The 22,599-nt window shown below is 43.3% G+C and overlaps 1 protein-coding gene across 1 annotated transcript; it reads left to right on the forward strand.

Moving 5' to 3' along the window:
• The first annotated feature begins 4,616 nt into the window (after positions 1–4,616).
• Positions 4,617–20,924, forward strand: CPN1 (carboxypeptidase N subunit 1). Its single transcript, XM_044436200.1, has 10 exons — positions 4,617–4,986; positions 6,805–7,009; positions 8,485–8,632; positions 9,798–9,980; positions 12,304–12,415; positions 13,602–13,741; positions 14,346–14,445; positions 15,485–15,603; positions 16,809–16,942; positions 20,631–20,924. The coding sequence occupies exons 1-9, from the start codon at positions 4,776–4,778 to the stop codon at positions 16,938–16,940; spliced, it is 1,350 nt and encodes a 449-aa protein (XP_044292135.1). The 5' UTR covers positions 4,617–4,775; the 3' UTR covers positions 16,941–16,942; positions 20,631–20,924.
• The last annotated feature ends 1,675 nt before the right edge of the window (positions 20,925–22,599 follow it).

A 22,599-nucleotide genomic window follows, 5' to 3' on the forward strand; every position in this document is an offset into this window, starting at 1 on the left:
AAAGATAAAATTATTAGGAACATAGAAGGACAGGTCCTTTAGAAAAAGAACATGGATGCCACAAAGTATATCTTGTATCACTAACCTTTTATAGAGTTCTTTTAGATCATAAAGAGACATGGTCAAGGTGATGACGCAGCCAGTGTTTCAAACCCTTTTGAAAATTCCCTATCAAAAACTCCTGCAAATTTCATAGTCATAGAGTAAGAGGAGAAGTAACTGGTTGGATCAGTAACTGTTTAAAGAAGAGAAAGCAAAGATTAGGATTAAAAGGTCAGTTCTCCCAATGGATGAATGTAAATGACGGGGTCTCACTAAGATTTACATTGAGATCTGGGATTTGTTTTTCTTTCTTTTTTGTTAGATCTGGGATTTTTAACTTGTTCAGAGATGTTCTGTAATTAGGAGCAAGCGGTTTGTTGATGACACTCAATAATTTAGCGCACCATCCTATACCTGCTTAGACAAAAAAGAAAGCCTTCAGCTTTCAGCATTCCCCAACTAGGATGTCTGGGAAAGGAATTCTGGGAATTGTGAGACTTTATCTTTCTAAATATCCATAGGATTGTGCTCTTAGGTAGATAACGAAAAAGGGAATTGCTACAAAAGGATCTCTCTAAATGGAGTGAACAGCTATTATAATGGTAAATGCGGTTCAGTTTAAGGAAGTGTAAAACCATGCACACTATGCATATTGATGATGATGATGAAGTACATCTGAAGGGATCTGAACTGGCAGTGATTAACCAAGAAAGAGCTTGGAGTTTGATGAAAATGTCAGCCCAGTGCGTGCCATTCAGCTGTAGAGGTGCCCGTTGAACCCTTGAGGACGTACTTTGTAAATCCATGATACTGCTCTTTAACCAAAGCAACAAATATCCAGCTAGCTTATGTATTAATGTAGAGCAATTGTACTAGATCTAGGAGGGAGAAAGACGTTCCTTATTGGTGGGTTGCTTATTATTGATGTTGCTTATTATTTGTCACAGGGCTCCCCTAAAATAATTATGATAGGCTGTCATCAGTATTGAAGCCTCTCCTGTCACATATTGCCCTCTCTCTTCAGTTCAGTTCCAGGAAAACAAACAAGAAAGTGGTTTGGATTTACCTGCCCAAATCCAGAAACACAGAACTTAAAGAAGATGTTAAGTTAATTAACTCTAAGAATAGAGGTGGTAGTTTTGAAATCAGACTCTCATTTGAAGAGTTTAGAGAGAAATTAAGAATTTAAAACAACACAGCCACATGTCCAAACATAAAAAGTTGTCATGGAGGAAAGAGAATTAAAATGTGAAAATGAGAGAAAGCAAGAATCAGAAGCAGAAATTGCCAACTAAAATCAATAGTCAATTTGAGTAGGTTCTTTGGTTTTGGAGCAATATCCAAAGAAGATGGCCTGAAAGAGCATCTTGACCTTCAGTTAAATGTTGTTAGCAGGATGACAGGATAAATAGTTCCATCAACATCAACTGTCATTTAACAGTGTTTTTCTGTGTGTTTGCAGCTGAGAAATATGTTAATCATTCGCCAAATTCTGATCAAGTGATCACTTGGTATAGAACTGTCTTGTAACATATTGTTGGTAAGGTGTTTCTTTTTAAATTTACAGTCTAATTTGTACTACATAGCATGACCTTCTTGTGCTGAATTTTATTTTTCTATGCTAGGTTTTCTTTTCTGCAATGACCTTTGGTTTCAGCAAAGTATTGACTGAGTGACTAACTGAGCTCTATTTGAATGTAAAGGGTACTATTGATTACTCCCAGAAAGCAATCTAATCAGCTTATCCATGACTAATGGTAACTGGAAATCAGCATTTCCACACATTTGTCCAGCTCTGCTTGCTAAATGACAGAACAATGGAAAAAATGGAAGGAATGTAATCTGGTTCTCTTCCAATCAAGATAGCTAGTAGAATAAAATTAATTTGATTACTTTAAAAACCTGCCAGTTTAGAACTAGAGTTAATTCCACAATGCTAGAAATTGGAAGTTGCAGATGATTCCTTAACAGATGTTTTTCTGCAATTATTTTTCTGCAATTATTTTACAGACAATAATTATGTTGTGCGATGCCATAAAATGTGCTTGCTTCCAACATAAGCTCCATGCACCACATTATTTCTTGGTCTTTTAGGTCTACATCCAGACAGAGATGATGGAGTGCCTGAGGCCAGCAAAGTTGCCCTGTTTTATCCTGATCTTGTATCAACTTAGAAGAGCCTTAATATAGTGCTGGAGGAATCCTGATGATTTTGCCAGCAGTCGATGTCATAGGATTTAATGGGGAAGAAAAATCTTAATAACTTTGGAGCCACTGCTGAGAACTTCACCAAACTAATGAATATCTTCCTCAACAGGCTTGGATAAAGTCCATTGGGAGTTTCCAGCAAATTTTGAAAGGAATACATATATTTGGCCAAAAGTTGGAGTAAAAAGGCAAAACTTGTCAGTTTTAGCACTATTTAACTTCTTGTCACTGTGGCAGTTTTGATCATATCAGTTTGAATTTAGCACATTCATGGACCTCATCAAACAGATGATCAATAATCAGTTTCCAGTTATCTGCTCAACAGCACTGCTTCCAGGTGGAGGGGCCCTCCTGTTCCCAATCAGAAAGCAGTGTGCAGCTATTCCTCCTCCTCACCCTGCTCATGCCCCAGGAAAAAGGGGAGGGGAGGGGGGAATGGTAAGAAAACATTGGAGAAAGCTGGCATTGTCTGGACCCCCTTTATATTCTTAAGCAGATGGTGGGCAGAAGTCTTGTTTAGAAGCACTCCTTGTGTCTTTCCTGTAAGCAACAAAAATTTGTGGCACATAATGGTGAAAATTAGTATTACTATTATTTTTGGAAATGCACTTTAACTACTATGCCCCTTTGACAGCAACCTCATAAACAGAAATATATATCTGGCATACAGCATGAGAGGTCTCATCTCCCACCTTGAAGGATGTATCCAGCTGAATATCACACTGGGAGATTAAAGAAAAAATTGGATTCCCCCCCGCCCAACCTGGCTGGTCCCCATCTTGTTATTGTTGGGTCCCCCTGCAGTGTATTATTCAGAGAGTAAGAGATTTCACCTCCTGGGGGGATAAGATTTCATCTGGCTGAAAGGCAGAGGACACACTACATCTTGTTTGGAACATGAGAAGCTGGAAAGCCTGGTCTTGCCCTCTAGACTGTGGTTAACCGTATGCAGTAACTGGATTTGGACAACACTATAACCCACTGTGGTTTATAAGCCAAGACAAGCTGGCAAGTCTGAAACCACTACTGTTTCCATGGGGTGGTCTGCATGATTTAACAAGTTGTCCAAAACTGGGCAAGCCCAAAATTAAAAGATTCCTTTGACTAGAGTGGCAAAATAGTATTGCTACTCTGATTGGGGGATTCTAGGGATGTGGCAACCAGCAAAGCACAGCCATCCTCGGTTCCCCTGGCCTCCTGACAGCTGGAAACTCGCAGGAGCAATTCTGCTCTGCTGGCATTAGCCGCAAAGCTGGGCGGAGAAGCCGATGACAAGCACTAAAAGCGCCAGCTTTTGGGCGCTGCCGTCCTGCTGCCTTCAGTGCTCTTGCAGGACATCCAAGCAGGGAGGAATGAGGGGAGTGGAGCAGAGGACAGACACCCCCTCTGCTGTGTTTGTCTGTCAGGCACAGGGAAGATTTACCTGCAGTGCACAGGTAAAATTCTCAGGGGGGATAAGGTGTGATGCACACCTGCCTAGTGCCAGGTGAACCATGTTACCTATAGCACATCCTGGGGAATGAGTCAGGAAAGTTGGGCTATGGAGGAACACCGACAAAGCCTCACTGGGTGCATTCTCAATAGCTGAGCCAGTCAAATGAACATTCCCCTGTATTTCCCTGGGAGAAGCCTGCCTCTGGTCCATGCCAGAGTGTACTACCTTCTGCCCCAGGTTAAAATAGCTCCTACTTACCAGGGAGTTATTTTAATATAACTCCTAGTTATTTTAAAGCCTTAGTTCTTTTTTTGGAACTTCATTAAGCCACAAGAGTGTGGCATTCTGAACAATGTTCTGTTCTCTTGCCAGCACTTTGATTCTGAAAATAAAGTTACCACAGCCCATGCCTGCTATGAAGTCATGCAGTGCACCCTGACAGTCTTGAAACTTACTCTTATGTGTCTTGGGGACACTGCAGATCCTCACTAAAGAAGTGGGGGCACTTCGTACATGCTCAAAGTACTTATGTACTTCAAGACTCAAACCTGGTGCTGAAAAGAGATCTGTGGGCTGGGTCCTCTTGAGTCCTGGCACAACTGGAGCACCTGGCAGAAGATACCACTGCTCCTCAGTGCCCCCTCTAATTTGTGAAATTTTGAGCAAGTTCCTGACCAGCAGTGAGACTCAGGCAGCTTCAGACCCGTTTACCCTTCTGTTAATAAATGAACAGGAATCAGCACAACTTTCCAAATGTGCAGGAGCTTTGAGTGATTTTGGCTCCAGGAACCCTGTGTAGTGTTAGCCTCGTGTGTGTGTGTGTGTGTGTGTGTGTGTGTGTGTGTGTGTCTGGGTGTGGGGGGGAGGGGGGAGAGAATGCTAGGAAAAGCTCTGGGAGTTATTAATTCTTCCTGTGCCGTGAGGGGCATTCGCTGAAATACCCCTCCCACCACCACAGGTGGAGTGGGCTGGCACTTGGATGTGAAACTGGAGAGAACTGGTTCGCGTTTGCACTTTAGTTCCTGATGGGAAGGGAGCCCGGGCAGCCCTCTCCTTTCCTCGGCACAGAGCTGCCTGCCCACCCACAAGGATGCCTCGGTGGCTCGGACTCCTGCTCTTGGCGAGGGTCGCTGCCTCAGTGAACTTCTTCCATCACAGCTACGATGAGCTGGTGCGAGCCCTATTGGACGTGCAGGCCTCGTGCCCCTATATTACCAGGTTTTACAGCATTGGACGCAGCGTCCAGGGCCGTGACCTCTACGTGCTGGAGATCAGCGACAATCCTGGCATCCATGAGCCCCGTAAGTGTGCTTGGGGGTGTATCCTTTACCTACAGCCGAGCAGTGGCTTCTTTTTTTGCACTGCCAAAGAAACACGGGGTTTGGCACTGCCGTGACGTCAAAGCCAGCAAGCTCTGTGCCCATCCATCCCGATGGCACTCCTTGCAGGAAAAGCAGAAACTTTGGACAGGCTGAGGGGTGAAAGGGTTGTGCTGGAAGTGACTTGCCACAGAGGTGACCTAGCATGCATGTTTCTTTCAATTTGCAATGTGTCTTCTGCATTTTCCACACTTGACCACATGATGCTGGATGCAATGTTACTTCCTTTTTCACCTTACAAGGAACTGAGGCTCAGATGTGGCTAAAGAACCATCCAAGGTCTGTGTGGCTGAGCTAACATTTAAACCCAGGTCCCTGAGGTTCAAGTCCATCTCTCTCCCTGCTGTACTGCATTGATTCTAGAGAAAAACAGCCTGATGGAGAGAACTGGACAGAGGATTATGGTTAACTTTGGTTGGTGAAGGAGATTTTGTGGGATCTTCCCTCTCCCTCTGTAGTTTTTTCCTGCTGCTATGACAAGCTGTAGCACTGGCAAAGCATACCTCTGGGAATAACATCCTCATTAATGGAATCGCCACCCCAAAGAGATGAAATGCTGCTGCCCAGTAGATGCCATGGAAAACTGTTTTTTATTACTCAGGCATTTGAGCGGGCTTTAGCTGATGAAGGTGCTGTTAGTCTGCCTTAATACTTTATTTGCCTCTGTTTTTTTGCATCTTTATCATTGTCCTCTTTTACTTTGACACCTTTTCCCTAAAATCTAATCTGATAAAGGCAGTATGTACAGATTGTAAAATACCTAGTAAGATTTAATTCCTGTGAAGTGTTGTAGAAGGTTTTTACTTCCACAACAGTCCTGTAAGGTAGATTATGCTAAAAGGTGGGAAACTTCATCCTGAGCCTGTGCTTCCTACTGCCAAGCACAGCCACTGTACCCTATGGGTTAAGAATGCCTGCAGGTCACTGGGTGGACAGATGTTAGCGGTACAAAGAACTTGAAACTGGGGGAGAAAGGGAAGGAAATCCCGTTGGATTCCAGAGGAGTTTCATACTCCTACACCCTGGAGGGTGCTTGTAGAGTTGAAGGGGCCACCTTATGGGGAAAGTGGTTTTAAAGAAAAGAATTTGAGGCCAGGCCAAGATGAAGGATTGATTTGGCTCTGCAGTTTAGTTTAAAACTCATTGAGGCTTTTAAAGTCAGGAATGTGACATATAAGAGAGAGGAACTAAAGGAACAGGAGAAGAGGCCCTCCGGCTATACAAAATAAGGGAATAGAAACCCTGACCTTGTTGATCTGAATGTATCCTCTCATCGAAAATATTCACACTCTACCCTACATTCGTGCTGTTTCCATAAAAGCCACTCCATTGGAGCACAGAGTTCCAGGCACAGCCTCGTGCTCTCCAGAATTCTCTATGATGTTCAGAGATGTATCGGTAGTTGCTCTGGCTCTTTGACACATCAAGTCAGAGTATGCAAGATATTTTGAACTACACTTCCCATAACTCACCAGATGTTGGCTCTGCGATCTGTGGCTGATGGGAGTCACAGTCCCAAGTATCTGGAGAGTGTTGATGCCTACCTCTGCATCAGACAGTGGGAAAAGTACACAGCTGTCGTTGGATTGTCATGGAATACCAGCGGGAAACCTACCGTGTCCCCCACGCCCTCCCTTTCTCCCCCACCGTTCCTTCTGCTTTCTGTTTGCAGAGCACCACCCCATGGCGTGGTGTTCTTGCCGCTCTGTTCCAATGTCAGCAAATCTCTCACTTTCTCAGTGGAGCCGGAATTCAAGTATGTGGCAAACATGCATGGGAATGAGGTGCTGGGCCGGGAACTGCTGCTGCAGCTCGCCGAGTTCCTGTGCGAGGAGTACCGGCACGGCAACCAGCGCATCACGCAGCTCATCCATGAGACACGCATTCACCTCTTGCCCTCAATGAACCCTGATGGATATGAGGTGGCAGCTGCCCAGGTACCAGGCAAGCATCCCCTTCTTATCTTAATAACCATGGTAACAGGAGATGTTTGTGCAAGGGAGGCAAAGGGAGACGTTCCAAGGAGGAAATCCGCATTAGGGGGAGTCATGACATATAACTGTATGTGACTTCATTAGCCATGGTAGCTGAACGACACTTCCATCCTGACCAGCAGGAAACCTCTTGGTACTAGTCGCTGGGGACAAATAGGAGGTCTGACCCCCACTGCCATTGCTTTTTATCTTCCTGTCTGTCTTGCCATTGCTAGAGACAGAAAAGTGGGAGCAGCAGGGCTGCATCTCAGTTAGCAAGACAACTGGTATATAAAACAGAAGATCAGATCAGAAGAACTCTGTTTCTACCAGTGGCAAGAAAAACGCCCCTGGAAGATCATAAGCAGGTACATCTCCCTCCTTCCCAAAGATACATAGGTTCATCTTTGTCATTCACCTCTCTTTTTCTATTGACTTTTCTATTCCGTCTGTGTATCAGGTTGCATGCATATCTCTTGGAAGGGTTCTTGTCCTATTTACTCTTTTCAGCCTACCCACGAGCTCTAAAGTGCTTCCTTCTCCATCATCCTGTGCAAACAACCAGCCCAACCCTCACAACACAGTAACAGCCAAGCTTCTAGCACTGGGCCTTTTCCTTAGAGTTCTGGTTTGGGTTTGCCTTCTCAGGATGACTGATGGACCTCAAGTACTGACTGGTAGCGAAAAAGAGGTTAAGATGCTTATATGAATGGCCTATTTAACCATCTTGGTGTCCTTAGTAGACCTCTAAGAGCAAGGCTGAAAAGCGCTGGATCTATTGTGCTGGTTTCCATTCCACTGCAATTCTGAACTAATTAGAAGACCCATGCGGATTCCCAGAGCTCTAGGACCTGAAGACATTGTATTGCACCACTAATATTTTCAGAGTTCCTCATACTCGAATGCCAAAGCACAAACCTTATTGAGCAGGGCCTGAGACACTGCCTAGTGAAGCCAGCAGCCAATTCATAGTCCTCTTTAATTGTAGTGGAGGATCAGTTTGGTCACGCCACTGTTCTCATAGCATTTCCTTTAAAGGACACCCCCCATTAAGTTGTTTAAGGGAGAAACAAATAAAATAATGAAAACGGACTGCAAAGTTCTTTGACCACAATTTGAATTGTTAGGCTTTTTGTGAGCTGCTTCGAGTGCATTGTCTGTGGGGGAAGGAACACAGTTTCTTAATTAAAATAAATATTCATTATGAATGTTCTCCTATTTAATTAATATGAGGATTGGCTGCTGACTATGCTAAACAGTGGGAGATGAGCATACTCAGTAAATACCTGCTAGATGCATTTAGCACCCCAAAATCTAGGTACTCCTGATGCAGTCTATGATTCTTTCTGACAGAGTCATTTCCCCATCACAAGTGAAGAGTTAGGTTCTGTGTGCACTCAGTCAGTCCTAGAGCTCCCATGTGAGTTTATTTATTTTCTTTCTAGGGTGACCTTGGGTACCTCACTGGTAGAAACAATGCCAATGGAGTTGATCTCAACCGTAACTTTCCTGACCTCAATACCATGATGTACTACAATGAGAAACAGGGTGGACGCAACCACCACATCCCCTTGCCAGACAACTGGAAAAGTCAGGTAATAATGACTTGCCTGGCTCAGCTGCCTTTCCAAAAACTTCCCCTTCCTTAGGTCACTCCTGGGGTCAACCCTGCTGAGCTGTACTTCAGGTTTCCACCATCAAAAGCTTTCTCTTCTTCAGATCCCACTTTATTCCCAATTTAGGAACTGGATATACTTTTTCAATGCTTCCAGTCCATACCTGCAAAATACAGGGGTACATCAGCTTGCCTTCACCATGCCCACCAATCCTGGTCAGTGGCTTGTAGGGACCAGCGAGAACTGGTCAGAGCATGTGATTGGCTGCTTACAGTGATGCATGAACAAACATTTCCTCGCTTTCTTTTTCATACTTGCCCCACACCTGGTTGTTCAATGGGAGCCAACAGAATCTACAGATTCAGAAAAGGCATGTAGTTCAGTATGCTCAGGGCCGTACTACTTCAGAATGCAGGTAGGGGAATCACATATTTGAATATCCTCTTGTGTAAGCAAAAAACATAAAACCCCAAAGCCTGCACATAAAGAACTGGCCTGGAACCAGCAAGAGGTATTCTTGGGCAAATCCTTGGGACCACACTAGGGCCCACTAGACATGGTAGACATCAGACAGAGGTCTGATGCGAAGTCCCTATAACTGTAGTTGCTCCTACCATTTTAATTTCTCCCAGAATCCAGTACTATAGTACACCTGTGGTCAACACCACCCAGGGGTAAGTAGTAAGCAGTCAGAAAGTAGTCAGAGAGGAGGCTAGAAAAGGTTATCTGGAACTGCTTCACACTTTTGTGGGAAACCATCTCTCTACTTCTCACCAATTGCCCTTCCACCATAGGTGAGATACAAAGAAGGGCTTCCCCTCCTGATCTCAATGAACAGGCAGACTGGTATGGAAAGAAATGGTCCCTCAAATATCATGGAACCAAGGATATTTAGGTCTTTAAAGGAACCGTGACCCAAAAACTAACTGATTACCAGTGCGAACAGGATGGATGTAACATTGCCTCATAAACAGAGACCTACCAACATTCGTGATAACTTTCCAAGGCCAACTTTTTAAGTGTGTACTTCCGCATCTATGTTATGAAGTAGCAAGGTTCCAGGAGTGCTGCACCATGTGTTTGTGCCAAGCTGGAAATCAGATGTATTTCTTGCCAAACGTCTTCTGCTTCTCTCTCTTTACAGGTAGAGCCAGAGACTTTGGCTGTGATTAAGTGGATGAAGAGCTACAATTTTGTCCTCTCAGCCAATCTCCATGGTGGAGCTGTTGTTGCCAATTACCCTTATGACAAATCCCATGAACAGAGAAACCGAGGCATTTGGCGTGCGAGCAGCACTCCCACTCCTGACGACAGTATCTTCAAGAAGGTGAGAGGTGGCAAAGCTGAATGATGAGGTGTAGAACATGGACACATCCTACTGGTTTAGACTTGGATGTACCCAAACTGGTGAGCATTCAAAATAGAAGAACTCATTTGGGAAAATCTAAAAGTGGAAGGATCTCTTCATTTTTAGATGATGGCCTTCTCCTCCATCTAAGCTGAGCTGGAGTCTTAAACCCCTGTCTTAAGATTATCAGAGATGCTGTTCTCCGTAAACCCTTGCAAGGGGAAGTTATCTTACAACAAAGGAGACAGCCTTCTTTGTGGTGGTGCTTGGTTTTGGAATACCCTCACCTCAAATGTTCAACAGGCATCCATATTATCAGGGTTTTGGTGCCAGATCAAGACAGTTATTTGGTACATTACCAGAGGGCAGTCATGTGAACTGCTTGCATTAAAACATCTATTAACAAATTTGTTCTGACCTAAGCTTTCATGGACTATTGTCCAGATGAAGACCCTTTGTTATATGCCCAGGCAACTTAACCCCGTCTTGCAGTTTTAGTCTGTTCTTTTTAGTTATTTTCATATTTTTATTATGTTTTATTTTATTATGTTTTATTTATTTATTTAAACCTTTATATGTTTCCTATTTCACCCATGGCATCATTATGCTTTTAATGATTAGTTATTCATGTTGCGCGGTACACTCTTCAAATGAAGGGTGATCCAAAAATAATTCAATAAACCAATTATTGAATTGGTTTATTGAATTATTGGTTGATTGGTTGATTGAATTTCAAAAACAAACAGACGATGCACACAAGAGAAAGCCCAAGGGGCAGATTTATTTTTTGATTTATTTAAAGCCATTTATATCCCACTCTTCCTCCCATATAAGATTAGAACATCATACATGGAAGATGAAGATGAAAAGAGGACATCACACCTGACACAAATACTTGAATGAAGGGGCCATGAGTGGATGGGGGGCACCCCTTAGAGTGCAAACTGTCTGTGAACATTGCTGTGAATGTTCTGGTGTGATTTTTGTCCCATGTGGCAGAGATAATCAACAGTGGGTTGCTTTGTGCTTCAACTTCGTGTCTAATTCTTTGCTGCTGTGCAGGGCTGGTGCAGGGCCATTAACTCCAGTAGGAATAAAAATCGATAGACTAAGATAAGCTTTCCAGTAAGGGAGCTTGTCTGCGATTGTTGGGCAGCTGTCAGCTTGACCCGGCAGCCCAGGCAGCCACGCTCAGCAGCCCATGCTCAGTTTTCTTATGCAGGAGGAAGATGGCATGGCATTTCCAATGCAACACAGGTATGTGTGAGAAGTGGATCCTGTCCCTTTCCCCTAGAAATGTTCCCTTGCCATAACTCTGAAAGTTCTTCTCCCAGCCATTTTTCTCCAAGTGGAGATTCTTTCCAGTCTCAGCTCTATCAGGAGAAAAGGACTAGAAAGATTTCGAGAAGAAAGTCTCAAGAAAAACCGTGCAGGGGTGAGGAAACCGATCTACACATTGGCGGGGGCGGGATGGAATTTACAGGACTGCAACCTTCTGGAAAGCAGATAGGAAAATCATGCCTGAACTCCTCCCATGGTATTACAAAAGCAAAAAATAGCAACTCACAGGCAGTGTCCAACACTGCCGCACCACATAAAGCTGGTGTGAGCAACTTCTAACCCAGCACCTAGAGCACAGGCTGGCATGACATGTGATCTGGAAAAGTGGCACTGGATGCTGCCCACAGAAAACATGGATCCGGTGCAGTAAGGTGATTATTAGGTTTTAATAGTTCTGGCCCTTTTACTAGCTGGAGTTGCACGACTAGGAAAGGAAGGAACCCACAGCAGCTTCTTTTCGTCGTCCCATGCATGCTGGTCACATGCCGCCACATTTCCACGATCACTCACACCAGACATGGGCTGCTCTGCTGTTCAGACTTGAAGAGATGGACAGCACAGGTGGCATCCAATCCACCCTCAAGGCTTATTCTATGGTTGGGGGGACTAGAACCCCCCCCCACTGCACTTGCTGGGTTGGGGAGCATGGCCACCCCATCCAGCACGGGTCATGATGGAAACGAGGTGGTACATGACCAGCACATGCGGCCTGGTTGTGTAAACCCTGTCATTGTGTCCAGGATTCTCCTTGCTTTTTGTATCACTGGTGTGGACATTATTGTGTGCTGGAGCAGGTTTTCTTCATGGAAGGCAGGAGCACAGGGTTTCAATCCTGCAAAGGTGAGAGCTACTCCCCCACCCACAATGAAATGATTTTAGATATAAAGCCTACCTGCACACTGCAGTATGAGTGAAATTGGGGAGGTAGAAATCTCTGACCAGCTTGGCATTCTCTTTGCAGCTGGCCAAGGGCTATTCATATGCCCATGGATGGATGCACCGGGGCACGAACTGTGGGGATTTCTTTCCGGATGGCATCACCAATGGGGCCTCCTGGTATTCACTCACCAAGGGTAAGGCCAAGGGAGCTAGAGCACAAGGGTGCAAAAGCAGGAAGCATGTTTCGGAGACAAGGCTCTCTAATGGCCCATGTAGGGTGACCACTTCTGAGTGCTGGAAAAAGAGGAAATGCATCACCAAAAGAGAGGACAAAAGGGACACCACTTTGCATAAAATGTGCATGTGCTAATATGCAAGTGCAGACTCAGAGTTAGAAAATATTATTATATTTCAGGTAAAAATGCAGTAAATCTTACCATGGTATGGAAGATCAGGTAACTTGTGTGCCCACCTGCTCAGTTTGTTTTTCAAGTGCTAACTGTTGTTAGGCAATAGTTCTTATGGCTAATTCTTTAAACTGGAATTGGACAAAACAATGCTTCAAACCAAGCACAGTATTCTGGCAGTGAGGTCACACGGCCACGGAAAGGCTAGGCCCATGTAGAAGGAATGGGCAGTGAAAAGGAGACGGGGGGGGGGGGAGTAGGGCAGAGAAGCTTAGGTGGGTTATTTTGGAAAAAAGAAATTACATGCATGTAGCTCCAGCAGGAAATCCTGTACGTGAGAGAAGCAGCACAAGGGACCCAGGCACTTGAAGAAGCCCACTGTCTTTTTGTTTCGCAACCAGGATTTCTCTTCCACCTGCTCCTGTAACACGCTCTGTGTCAGGTACAGATAAATGGTAGATCCATCTGGGAGACATCTGGGGAATATGCGGTAAATCTGCAAGGTTTCCCAAATGCTGAAAAAGACTCTCCAAGTCCACAATTCTAAATTAGGCTGCCGAATTGAAGAAAAGTTAAGAAGAAAACCAGGAATGGAGTATTGGAGGAAAGGAGTGTGAGTTCAGTTCTCAGACTGAAAACAAGTTCCTGGTCTGAGGCAGACCTATGGGAATTCTGTTCTTAATTCTGGTAGGTTTGTGTCTGCTTCAAGTTAATAGTTTGCATCTGACCCAGTTGGTGGATTTCAGTATCCACATCTTAGTTTTAAAAAATAAGGGTAAGTTGATCTGCTGTTTTTCAGATGTCCATTGTTTGGTTGTTGGTACTGCTTTGTTTTGCCATCTGTTTGTTCTTAAGTGTTATTACTTTATTGCTTTGGTGGAATTGTACCCCATCCTGAGTATCCTGTTTGGAAGAAGATGTGGAATAGAAACAATCTGATACAACAAGGAAAGGAATCTCCTCTGCTTTGCAGGGATGCAGGACTTCAATTACCTGTACACCAACTGCTTTGATATTACTCTTGAGCTGAGCTGTGACAAATTCCCACCACAGGAAAAGCTGGCGTTTGAATGGCTGGCAAACCGTGAGGCACTTATTGCCTACATAGAAGAGGTAATAAAGCTTCCAGGATGACACCTTGTCCCATCTCCTCACTGGCCTTTGCCAACGTGGGTCTCATCTCTGTTTCTCCATTGCATGCTTCTAGGAGGCTGCTGTCTTATTCTGAACCACACTGACTATGGTCCAACACTTGAGGGGGATACTCTGCTCCATAGAGCTAGAAAAGTCCACCTGCTGCTTCCTGGGCCTCAGAGTGGTGTGGACTACCGCTTTCCCCTCCCCAAGGGCAGAAGTGGAGAACCTCAGGCTCGGATTCTCAATCCAGTCTCCTGGTTTCCTAGTCAGGGCCTCTGGGGTTCCCAGAAAGGCCACAGCCCCCTTCCCCCAACCACTGATGTGTGGTTTCCCAAACTTTGTGTAGTTTTACCCCCTTCTAAAAGGCCAAACTGCCTCTCCTAAGGCTTAATTACTCGTAGCATGAGTTTTAAGCTAAATTGTGCTAGCATTTTTGTCCCGACTCCTGTTGTCTGTAACCCTCCTGCCATGGGAATGCAGCCCCTGGTAGCCTCTTCAAAATAGGATTTGGTTCTTCTCCTGAAAGAAGTTCAATACACCTGCCCCCGTCTCAAGACCACTGAACATTTCTATTCTGCAGGTTCACCAGGGCATCAAAGGCCTGGTGTCAGATGAGAACAACAACAAACTTGCGGATGCCGTCATTTCCGTCAAAGGAATCAGCCATGATATCACTTCCGGTTGGTACCCAGCTTGATCCACATCAGAGCGAAATTTAAATAAACTTCACTTTTATTTGCATTTCCAACATCAGCAATTTAAATAAGAAAACCTTCAACATGTATATTTTCTTCTGAAAATGACCCCATTCCACTTTCTGTATTGCACTAACTACAGCAACATTTATGCAAGCGATTCTTTCTGGACTTTAAAAGACTCTTACGAATCGCTTGTGAAATGTGTTCAGTTCCATGCGGCCGTGCCCCTGACTTCAGGTCCATAGCCATAAGCATCTCCTGAAGAAACAAATATAATACACAAGCTTCCAGATGAGACTTTTACTGAGCAATCATTCTGCCTTATTCTTAGGCAGAATGAGGCAGGAGTGCAGGAGATCCAGTCAGTCAGATAGAACAGTGCAGGAGATCCAGTCATCTTTCATTTGGAACCAATCACTGAAAGCCCCACGTTTTTCACCGCTTCTAATCTTTTTCTCTTGCCAGAGCTGGGAAAAGGCAGAGCAGAATGCCCTCTAGTGTTTGTGCTAGGAACTTTCTGCCTGGGACACTTGTGGTCACATGCTAGAAACTATTTGTGCCTTTAGGTGTAGAATGTTCTAGATAGCTGCAAGCACCCATCCAAAGGGTATATCTGGCATGCCAGTAGTTGGCTACTGGACATGGGGAGTGTTAGTCATGTAGTTTTTAAAGAATTTTTAATGAACTTGCCTTGTTTTCATACCCATTGTCTAAATCATTGGGCACACTGAATGTTGCTCAAAGATCGCATTGGCTCCTAACTGTATGACTGTCCCACATGATGGTCTGACAGGGGATGCTCAGCATGTTCAGTTGATAGCCTCCTTGCAATTAAGAACTCTCCTTCATGCACTGAACTCCATTACAGGAGCAATGGGGAGAATCCACTGAAGTCTGCTCCTTGTCAGAGTTTCCTTCTTTTTGTTTTAACCGTGGGATTGAGACCAGGAAGGCAGGTCCATGAAAAGGATGGTGTTGCTCTGCCCTCTGCATCTTCTCAGCATCTTGTTCTCTCTTGTAGGTGAACATGGTGATTATTTCCGGCTGCTGTTGCCAGGTACTTACACAGTTACTGCATCAGCAGAAGGATATCAGCCCCAAACTGTGACTGTGATCGTGGGCCCAGCCGCAGCCTCAGTGGTAAGTGTTCTGGCAGAGCAGCATGTGCTAGATTCTCCAAAGTTAAGCCTCAAGGCTGACTTGCTGGCCCTAACTTTGAGTAGGACCGGCAAGGAAGACAATGGAAAGAATCGAACCTTTCTACTAAGGAGCATTTGTGTACTAGTTGCATGATGAGCAGAAATGTAGAAATATTGGGGAAATGGGAAATATCTGCTTAGTCCAGGGGTCGGCAACCTTTAACACTCAAAGAGCCATTTGGACCCGTTTCCCACACAAAAGAAAACACCAGGAGCCGCAAAACCCTTTTGACATCTAAAATGAAGATAACACCGCATATATCCTTTTTTACCTTATTGCTATGTATATCTTCATTATGATTTAGCTGCAGTTCTTGTTTAGCCCAAGCTAGGCTCTATACTTCCTCTTTCAGACTAGAAGAAAGAAAAGCTTACATGAGAAACCTTCCTATGTCACTTTCAAGTACTTCTCCACTTGTAAGGTGGCTCAGCCTGGTTACCATTTTAATTCCCCCATACAGTGCTGCTTTTGAGTATTGTAGAAGTGAGATTTAGAGGTTGGTCTGTTGGACTGGAACACAGAAGACTTGTGTTAAGTTCTCACTCAGCCATGGAGCTCCCTGGGTGAGTTGGGGCCAATCACTGACTCAGCTTGAGCTACCTCCCAGGGTTGTTGTGAGGATAAAATGGGGAGGAACAGGAAGACCCTGTGAGACAGCTTAGGTTCCTTGCAGAAAAACCTTCCATGCTGCCCATCAGTTCCATGCTGTATGTGCAGCTTCTTCCCACTTCCTGCACTGCTGCTTTGGTTAGTATTACTAGGTTTTACATTTTGATAAAGAAGTTTTTTTTATTTCATATCTGTTTTTATCTTTATTTGTTTTTATCTTTATCTTTATTGTAAGCCACCTTGAGACTACAGTAGCAAATGACATATAAATGAAAAAATAAATGAATAAAAGAATCACAGACAGCTGCCATTGCTAGTGGCAAGCAGTGTGTCATTGTCTAGTATCGGTCCTGAATTGTTCCTCTTTAAATCCGTTAATTCTACCATGGCAGAGTGAGTGTCTTTTCGGATAGTTCTGCATATGAACTTACTTAATCAAGTAAACCCCACATCTCTGTTGGAATGAACTAATGCAAGAAGGTTGCATGACGTGTGTTTCTGCACTGAATATGGCCAAGTGATCTTTTCTCTTCCAGGTGCATTTCCAGCTCAGGCAGAACATATCAGAGACTCCACCTCTCCGGAAGGCTTCTGACAAAGGCCCCACTGCTAAAGCTCTGCATAAGAAGGTTGTGCCACGAGCTGCCCAATGGGAGACACCGCGATGAAGGTAGACTTCAGATAGCTGAAAGTTGATGGAGTCGTGTCTAACATGCGAAGTCACCCACAACCACTCTTTTGTCCTCTGAAATCAGCCAAGACCATGTTGTGTGTTAAATGTCTAAGAATGAACACCAGTGCAGACCGGAAACTCTTTCAGAAGGAGGGCAGCCAGTTAAGTGTTCAACTGTAGGCTCTCCTAACCACCTTCTTGCTCAACTTTCTTTGGTGGGACTCCCTGGTGGGATTCTCTAGTTTCATTGCAGCCTGTGTTAACCACTGATACAGGACCACAAAGTAGGATAGGTGGGAAACTTAAGCCGCTGTCTGTGTGTATGCATGTGTGTGTTATTTTGGGTACCAGGGGAGGGTGAAGCATTAAATCTGGCTATAATCTACTTTATGTATTAATCTTAATACATAAGAAAGTTCTTAGGTTAGCGTATTAAAACTTAATACAAAGTTCTTGTTTTTTCCCCAATTTGGATGTAGAAGTGCCCACCCAACCCTGTTTAGTTCTTATTTTGTTCTAAGACTTCCAAAATGATGCTGCCCAGTGACAAATATTCCCTGAACATCTTTTACAGTCTTGAGCTGTAACTATTTTGTCCTGACTTAATAAGGGAAGCTCTTGGCCTGGACCAATAACTTCTCCTTTTCTATATAGTGTGCTGAGATTTCACTTCTAAACACATGTACTGAGGTCATTGATTAATTTCCAAGTAAACGTGTCTAGGATCAGGTTGTGAGCCATGTTAACTAACTTTTTAAGTTGAATGCTGAGTCATGAGTTCCTGAATTTGAAGTGTAGACAGATGCCAATTTGTGGAGTCCAAGGGGTGGGTTAGAAGCATACCCGAAAGCACCTTCATCACAATGAGTATGAACAAAACATTAGGGCTGTTTACCTGCAGTGTGAAACCAACCTAGGACCCAGCCTGGTTTTGACTTAGTAAGTGGTAGTGGTATGCTTGTAGTTTGCTGTTTTCTGCAAACCTGGTGTTGTGGGTGGTTTGAAGGGTTAAACACCACTCGAAATATCCATAGATTTTGTTAGAGTTATTCAAGGGTTGTCGATCCTGCTGAAACAACCCAGGATGCTGGGTTTGCATGACACAGCAAAACACAGCAAGCAGGGCTGCTCAGAGGCACCCATTAAAAAAGGTGCCACAACAGTCCCTGAGGGTCTATGAAGCCACAGTGCACTCCCGTGTCATTTACACATAGTCATTTTTTTCCCTTTGTGCAGTTATTCAGCAAAATTGAATTTGAATGGGGGAAAGCCTCCCCCAAATTGCAGAGCAACTCTGTATTTGTTTTTCAATATTTAAAATATTAAATATTTTAAATATTTAAATATTAATTCCTTCCCTACTTGAGTTGTTCTGATTCTGAGCTTTTTAATAGGGCCCCTTTTGCTTTAGTCTTTTCCTGAAATGCCTTGCTTTAAGACTCCATTATGCTGAATCATCCATTTTAAAAGATACTTGCCAAAGTAAGTAGCCCTGAGGCAGCTTTTTGTCCGCCAATTTACTGAGGCACATCTTCTCTCTTTTCTTGTGGAAGAAGAAAATATAATCATTCTTTGTTTAATCCATAATTTGTAACAATGTTATTATGACAATGGCATCAAAATGTTAACACTTTAGATGCTAATATCCTATAAACATGTCAAAAATGCTAAATGTTTAAAGCAATTAAAATGTCGGGATTGAAACAAAGTCACTTAAGTATGCTTTGAAATTTTGACAACAAACCACATTTCTTCATATCTATTCACAATGTTTTGGCTGCTGCTACTGCAGATAATGTCATGAAGCCACCTTGCTTGTTTATGGATTTCTGTGTTTTCACAGAAGGTCAGGATTAATTGATTTTTAGGGGACAGCATTTGTAGGTAAATTTGGGACTCAGTATTTTTCCCCAGTAGTTTCACGGAAGTGACATGAAGGGAGCTAATGCACATCTTTACCCCTCCAACAGAATGCCTTGTTTTGCAGTAATTGCTCTTTAATACTTTGAACAACAACAACAACAATGGCTCTTTAATACTATTTTTATCTATTTATTTATTTTATTAAAGTGTTTATATACTGTCTACCAAATGGCTCTCTGAACAGTTTACAAAAAAAAAGTTAAATTATAAAAAAAACACATGATCAACAATGAAACATTATATACTGTAAGTATGACATAGATCATCCCATATCCAAATAATACAAATGCATAGGTAAATAAATAAATGAACAATCCACAGTGACCCAATGACAGCATAAATAAAATATAGAATAAAATAGCATATTGTTTTAACAATTAAAATACTGGGAAAATGAAAAGGTTTTAGCCTGGTGCCAAAAGGCATAAAGAGTCAGTGCCAGATGCATCTCTCTAGGGAGCTTATTCCATGATCGGGGTGCCAAAACCGAAACTAGTGCCCACCTTCCTTACAACTTTTAGAGGTGGCTCCCAGAGAAGGACCTCAGTGGGTGAACTTAAGGTCTGGGGAGGCATATATGAGAGGAGACACTCCTTCAGATATCCAGGCCCTAAATAATTTAGGGCTTTATATGTCAAGATAAGCATCTTAAAGTGAGGCTGGACTTCAATCAGTAACCAATGTAAATGATACTATGGCTGCAAATGCCCTTCTTTTAAATTAATTATCCCTTTTCTAAACAATGCTGTAGCTTGGCAGCACGGGGAGAAAAGCAGGGGAGACAGTTTGAGTATTTAGAAGAATCTCATGCAGACAAGAAGAGTTAAGGCAGAAACCATGAATGCTTTTTCTTTTAGAAACTAAAGGTGTTTCCAGAGAGATGCCTTCTAGTACAACTGTTACATCTTTTCCTCCATAATGGATTTATTATGGAAAAAAGATAGGTAAAAAAGGCATGGGAAAATGCATGAGAGCTACAAGCAGAAGACACTGAAGCCTGGATTTCTCATAAAATTCTGGGAATGAGGAATCTGGAAGCATCCTGGGAGTGCTGCAAACACAAGACTGCACTTCAGTAGCATCAGAATGAGAGAGCCCGTTGCCCTCTTCTGGCCAATAGAGAGCAGATCACGGACACAAGTTTTAACAGTATGCATAGAAGTTAACAGGTTGTGTGAATGAACGTTTGAAACGTTTCCAGTTTGTTGTTGGCATAGCTTTCAGAAAAAAGAATTCACAAAACAAAAAGCAACAAAATCCTTTTGACACCCCCTCATGTGATGAGGCAGTTTACACACTCAAATCAGCAGTTAAGAAAAAGTAAAATGCCAGCAGTTAAGAAAAAGTAAAATGACTGCTCCCCAGTGTCAAGTGGAGGTGGGTTGTGACCTCTTTTTCCCCTGAAGTGGAGGGCAGGACGCATTTCAATGGAGCAAAGCTCAGGGAACCAAGATTCAAGGGGGATGCCAGGAAGTACTTCCTGAAGATTAGGAGCACTAGGATATGGAGTGGGCTTCCATAGGAGGTGGTTGAGGTCCCATCATTAAGGGTGTTCAAGGAATGACTGGACAACCACATGTTGGGGATTACATGAGCGGAGCCAGCTGGAGCTGAGGGTCAGACTAGATGGCCCAGGAGGACCCTTCTGACTCGCTTTGTTTCTGTGTTTCTATATTCCACTGTCATGTATTTTAATTTTAATTTGTCCAGAGTCTTATCTTCCTGCTCTCACAATAAGCATCTTATTGGTCTTATTTTACAGATGCAGAACCAACATTGAACGATGGTGATTTGTCCAAGGTCATAGAGGGGCCATGGCTATCCACACTGGCTTCCTTGATTAGCAATGCTTTTTATTTACTATTCCAAGCCCCTTGGGACTGACTTTGTACTTTCAACACCTGATGCTTCAAATTGGTTAGATTCAATATCCCAGAAAGGACAAGGAATTATCCCATTCCCGTAATTCCCTCAGAAAAGCACTGTTTTACAGGACACAGCCCTTAAGACCAACTGCAATAAAAATAACATTATAAATGCACAAGACAAATTTATATTTTACAAATTGCCATCAAGTTTTTAAAGGATCCTTCCAACTACCAATCCTAGAAGTTGAGAAAGAATTTACAAAACCTCACAGGACAGTTCCATCTGATAGCAGCAGTATGTCCTCTTCAGTTCCTAAGAGATCTTTGTTTTTTATTACTGTCTGCCCTTAATTGCCATCAACACACAGTGTATAAACTAGATATCAACTGGATATGTGATGCTGAGACATTCCGTATTTTGTGCAATCAGTGTAGCAGCAGGATCCAAGTTACAAAGCATCCTCCCTTATCCTGATGCTTTCCAGAAGTTTTGGACTTCAGTTCCCATCAACCCTGGTCAGTATGGCAAATGGCCAGGAATGCTGGGAGTTGTCACCCAAAACATCTGGAGGGCACCAGTTGGGGAAGGCTGCTACAGAGGCTTTGTCCATCCGTTCTCTCTGAAGATGAGTCAACAGACAGAGACTGCTGATGCAAAGGATTCTTGTGTCATAATCCCTTTTCTCACTTTGTTCTACACTTATCTTTTAAGAATTTCAAAGCAATAAGAACAACATTTACAATGGGCACATACTGTACATGACTGTGTACCTGATGTTTTAGTCTGTCCTTAGTAAAAGAAACAACACAGTTTTTTCCCACAATAAGTGTTATCTCTGTCTGCAGCAAACTCTTTCCCACACACCCACTTCAGTTAAATTCAGTCATCTAGAAGTGAGAAGTAACTGTTCACACTATACTATTTACAATACTTTCTTGGGTAAGTTATACAAGGGGGGGGATCCTCGCTTATCTGGGAACAACAAAATAATTATTCCTCAGGTTAATGGAAGAAATGGTACGGCCAAGGTTTTGCAGTCCTTTCTGGCACGTTTTTCCAGTGCACAGCGGTGGACAAATGAGGGTAAGAGAAAGACAGCAGCAATGGGAGTGGGCATGCAGATGTGAATGTCCTCAGAACATCTGTTGGGACCAGTGCTGCTTCATACATTATAGACTTGTTTTCCCTACAGGGGGTAATATCAATACAAGGGTCCCCCCGCACCATACTCCTCATCGCTGTTTCTACAATAGATACCACATCCGTTTTGCCATCAGTTCACAAATTAGTAAGCCCTGCATTCACATGCCCTGCATTCTCCCTCATCCCTTTTCCCTTCAGCTTGGGCTGTGTGATGTTCTCCGTTTCATCCACTTTCCAACACAAACGTTGGACAGGTTTGCTCTGAATTAAGTGTGTACAGGATTGTTGCAACAGATCAGGGCGATGTGGGAGCGGGCTCTGTCGAATATGCTAGTTCTTTGTACTGCACAAAATTGCACTGGACAAGTGTGTACACCAACTGCTTCTGGACTATTGCACTGCTTTCGCCCCCTGAAGTTCTCCATAAATGGCAAGATGGCCTCTACAGTCCCTTATCACATGGCAAGGAAACATTCTTCATGTTCTGAACTGAAGGGAAGTCCAGCAGACAAAAGAGGATACATTCTCTCCTGTCTCGGTTAATTGCACAGACGACCGTGGGAGCTCTGTTGTTTAACCAACCTGGTATTATGGAAGCCATCCTTGAACACCAAGATTCCTCGTTTTGTGGTTATTATTTATTGTATTTCTATACTGCCATTCTGAAGTTAATCAAGGCAGTTCCAGGATTTCAGAAAATAAAAACCATACTCTGATAA

This window comes from Varanus komodoensis, unplaced genomic scaffold, assembly GCF_004798865.1.
Source record: "Varanus komodoensis strain SLA01 unplaced genomic scaffold, ASM479886v1 scaffold1, whole genome shotgun sequence".
Classification (NCBI taxonomy): domain Eukaryota; kingdom Metazoa; phylum Chordata; class Lepidosauria; order Squamata; family Varanidae; genus Varanus; species Varanus komodoensis.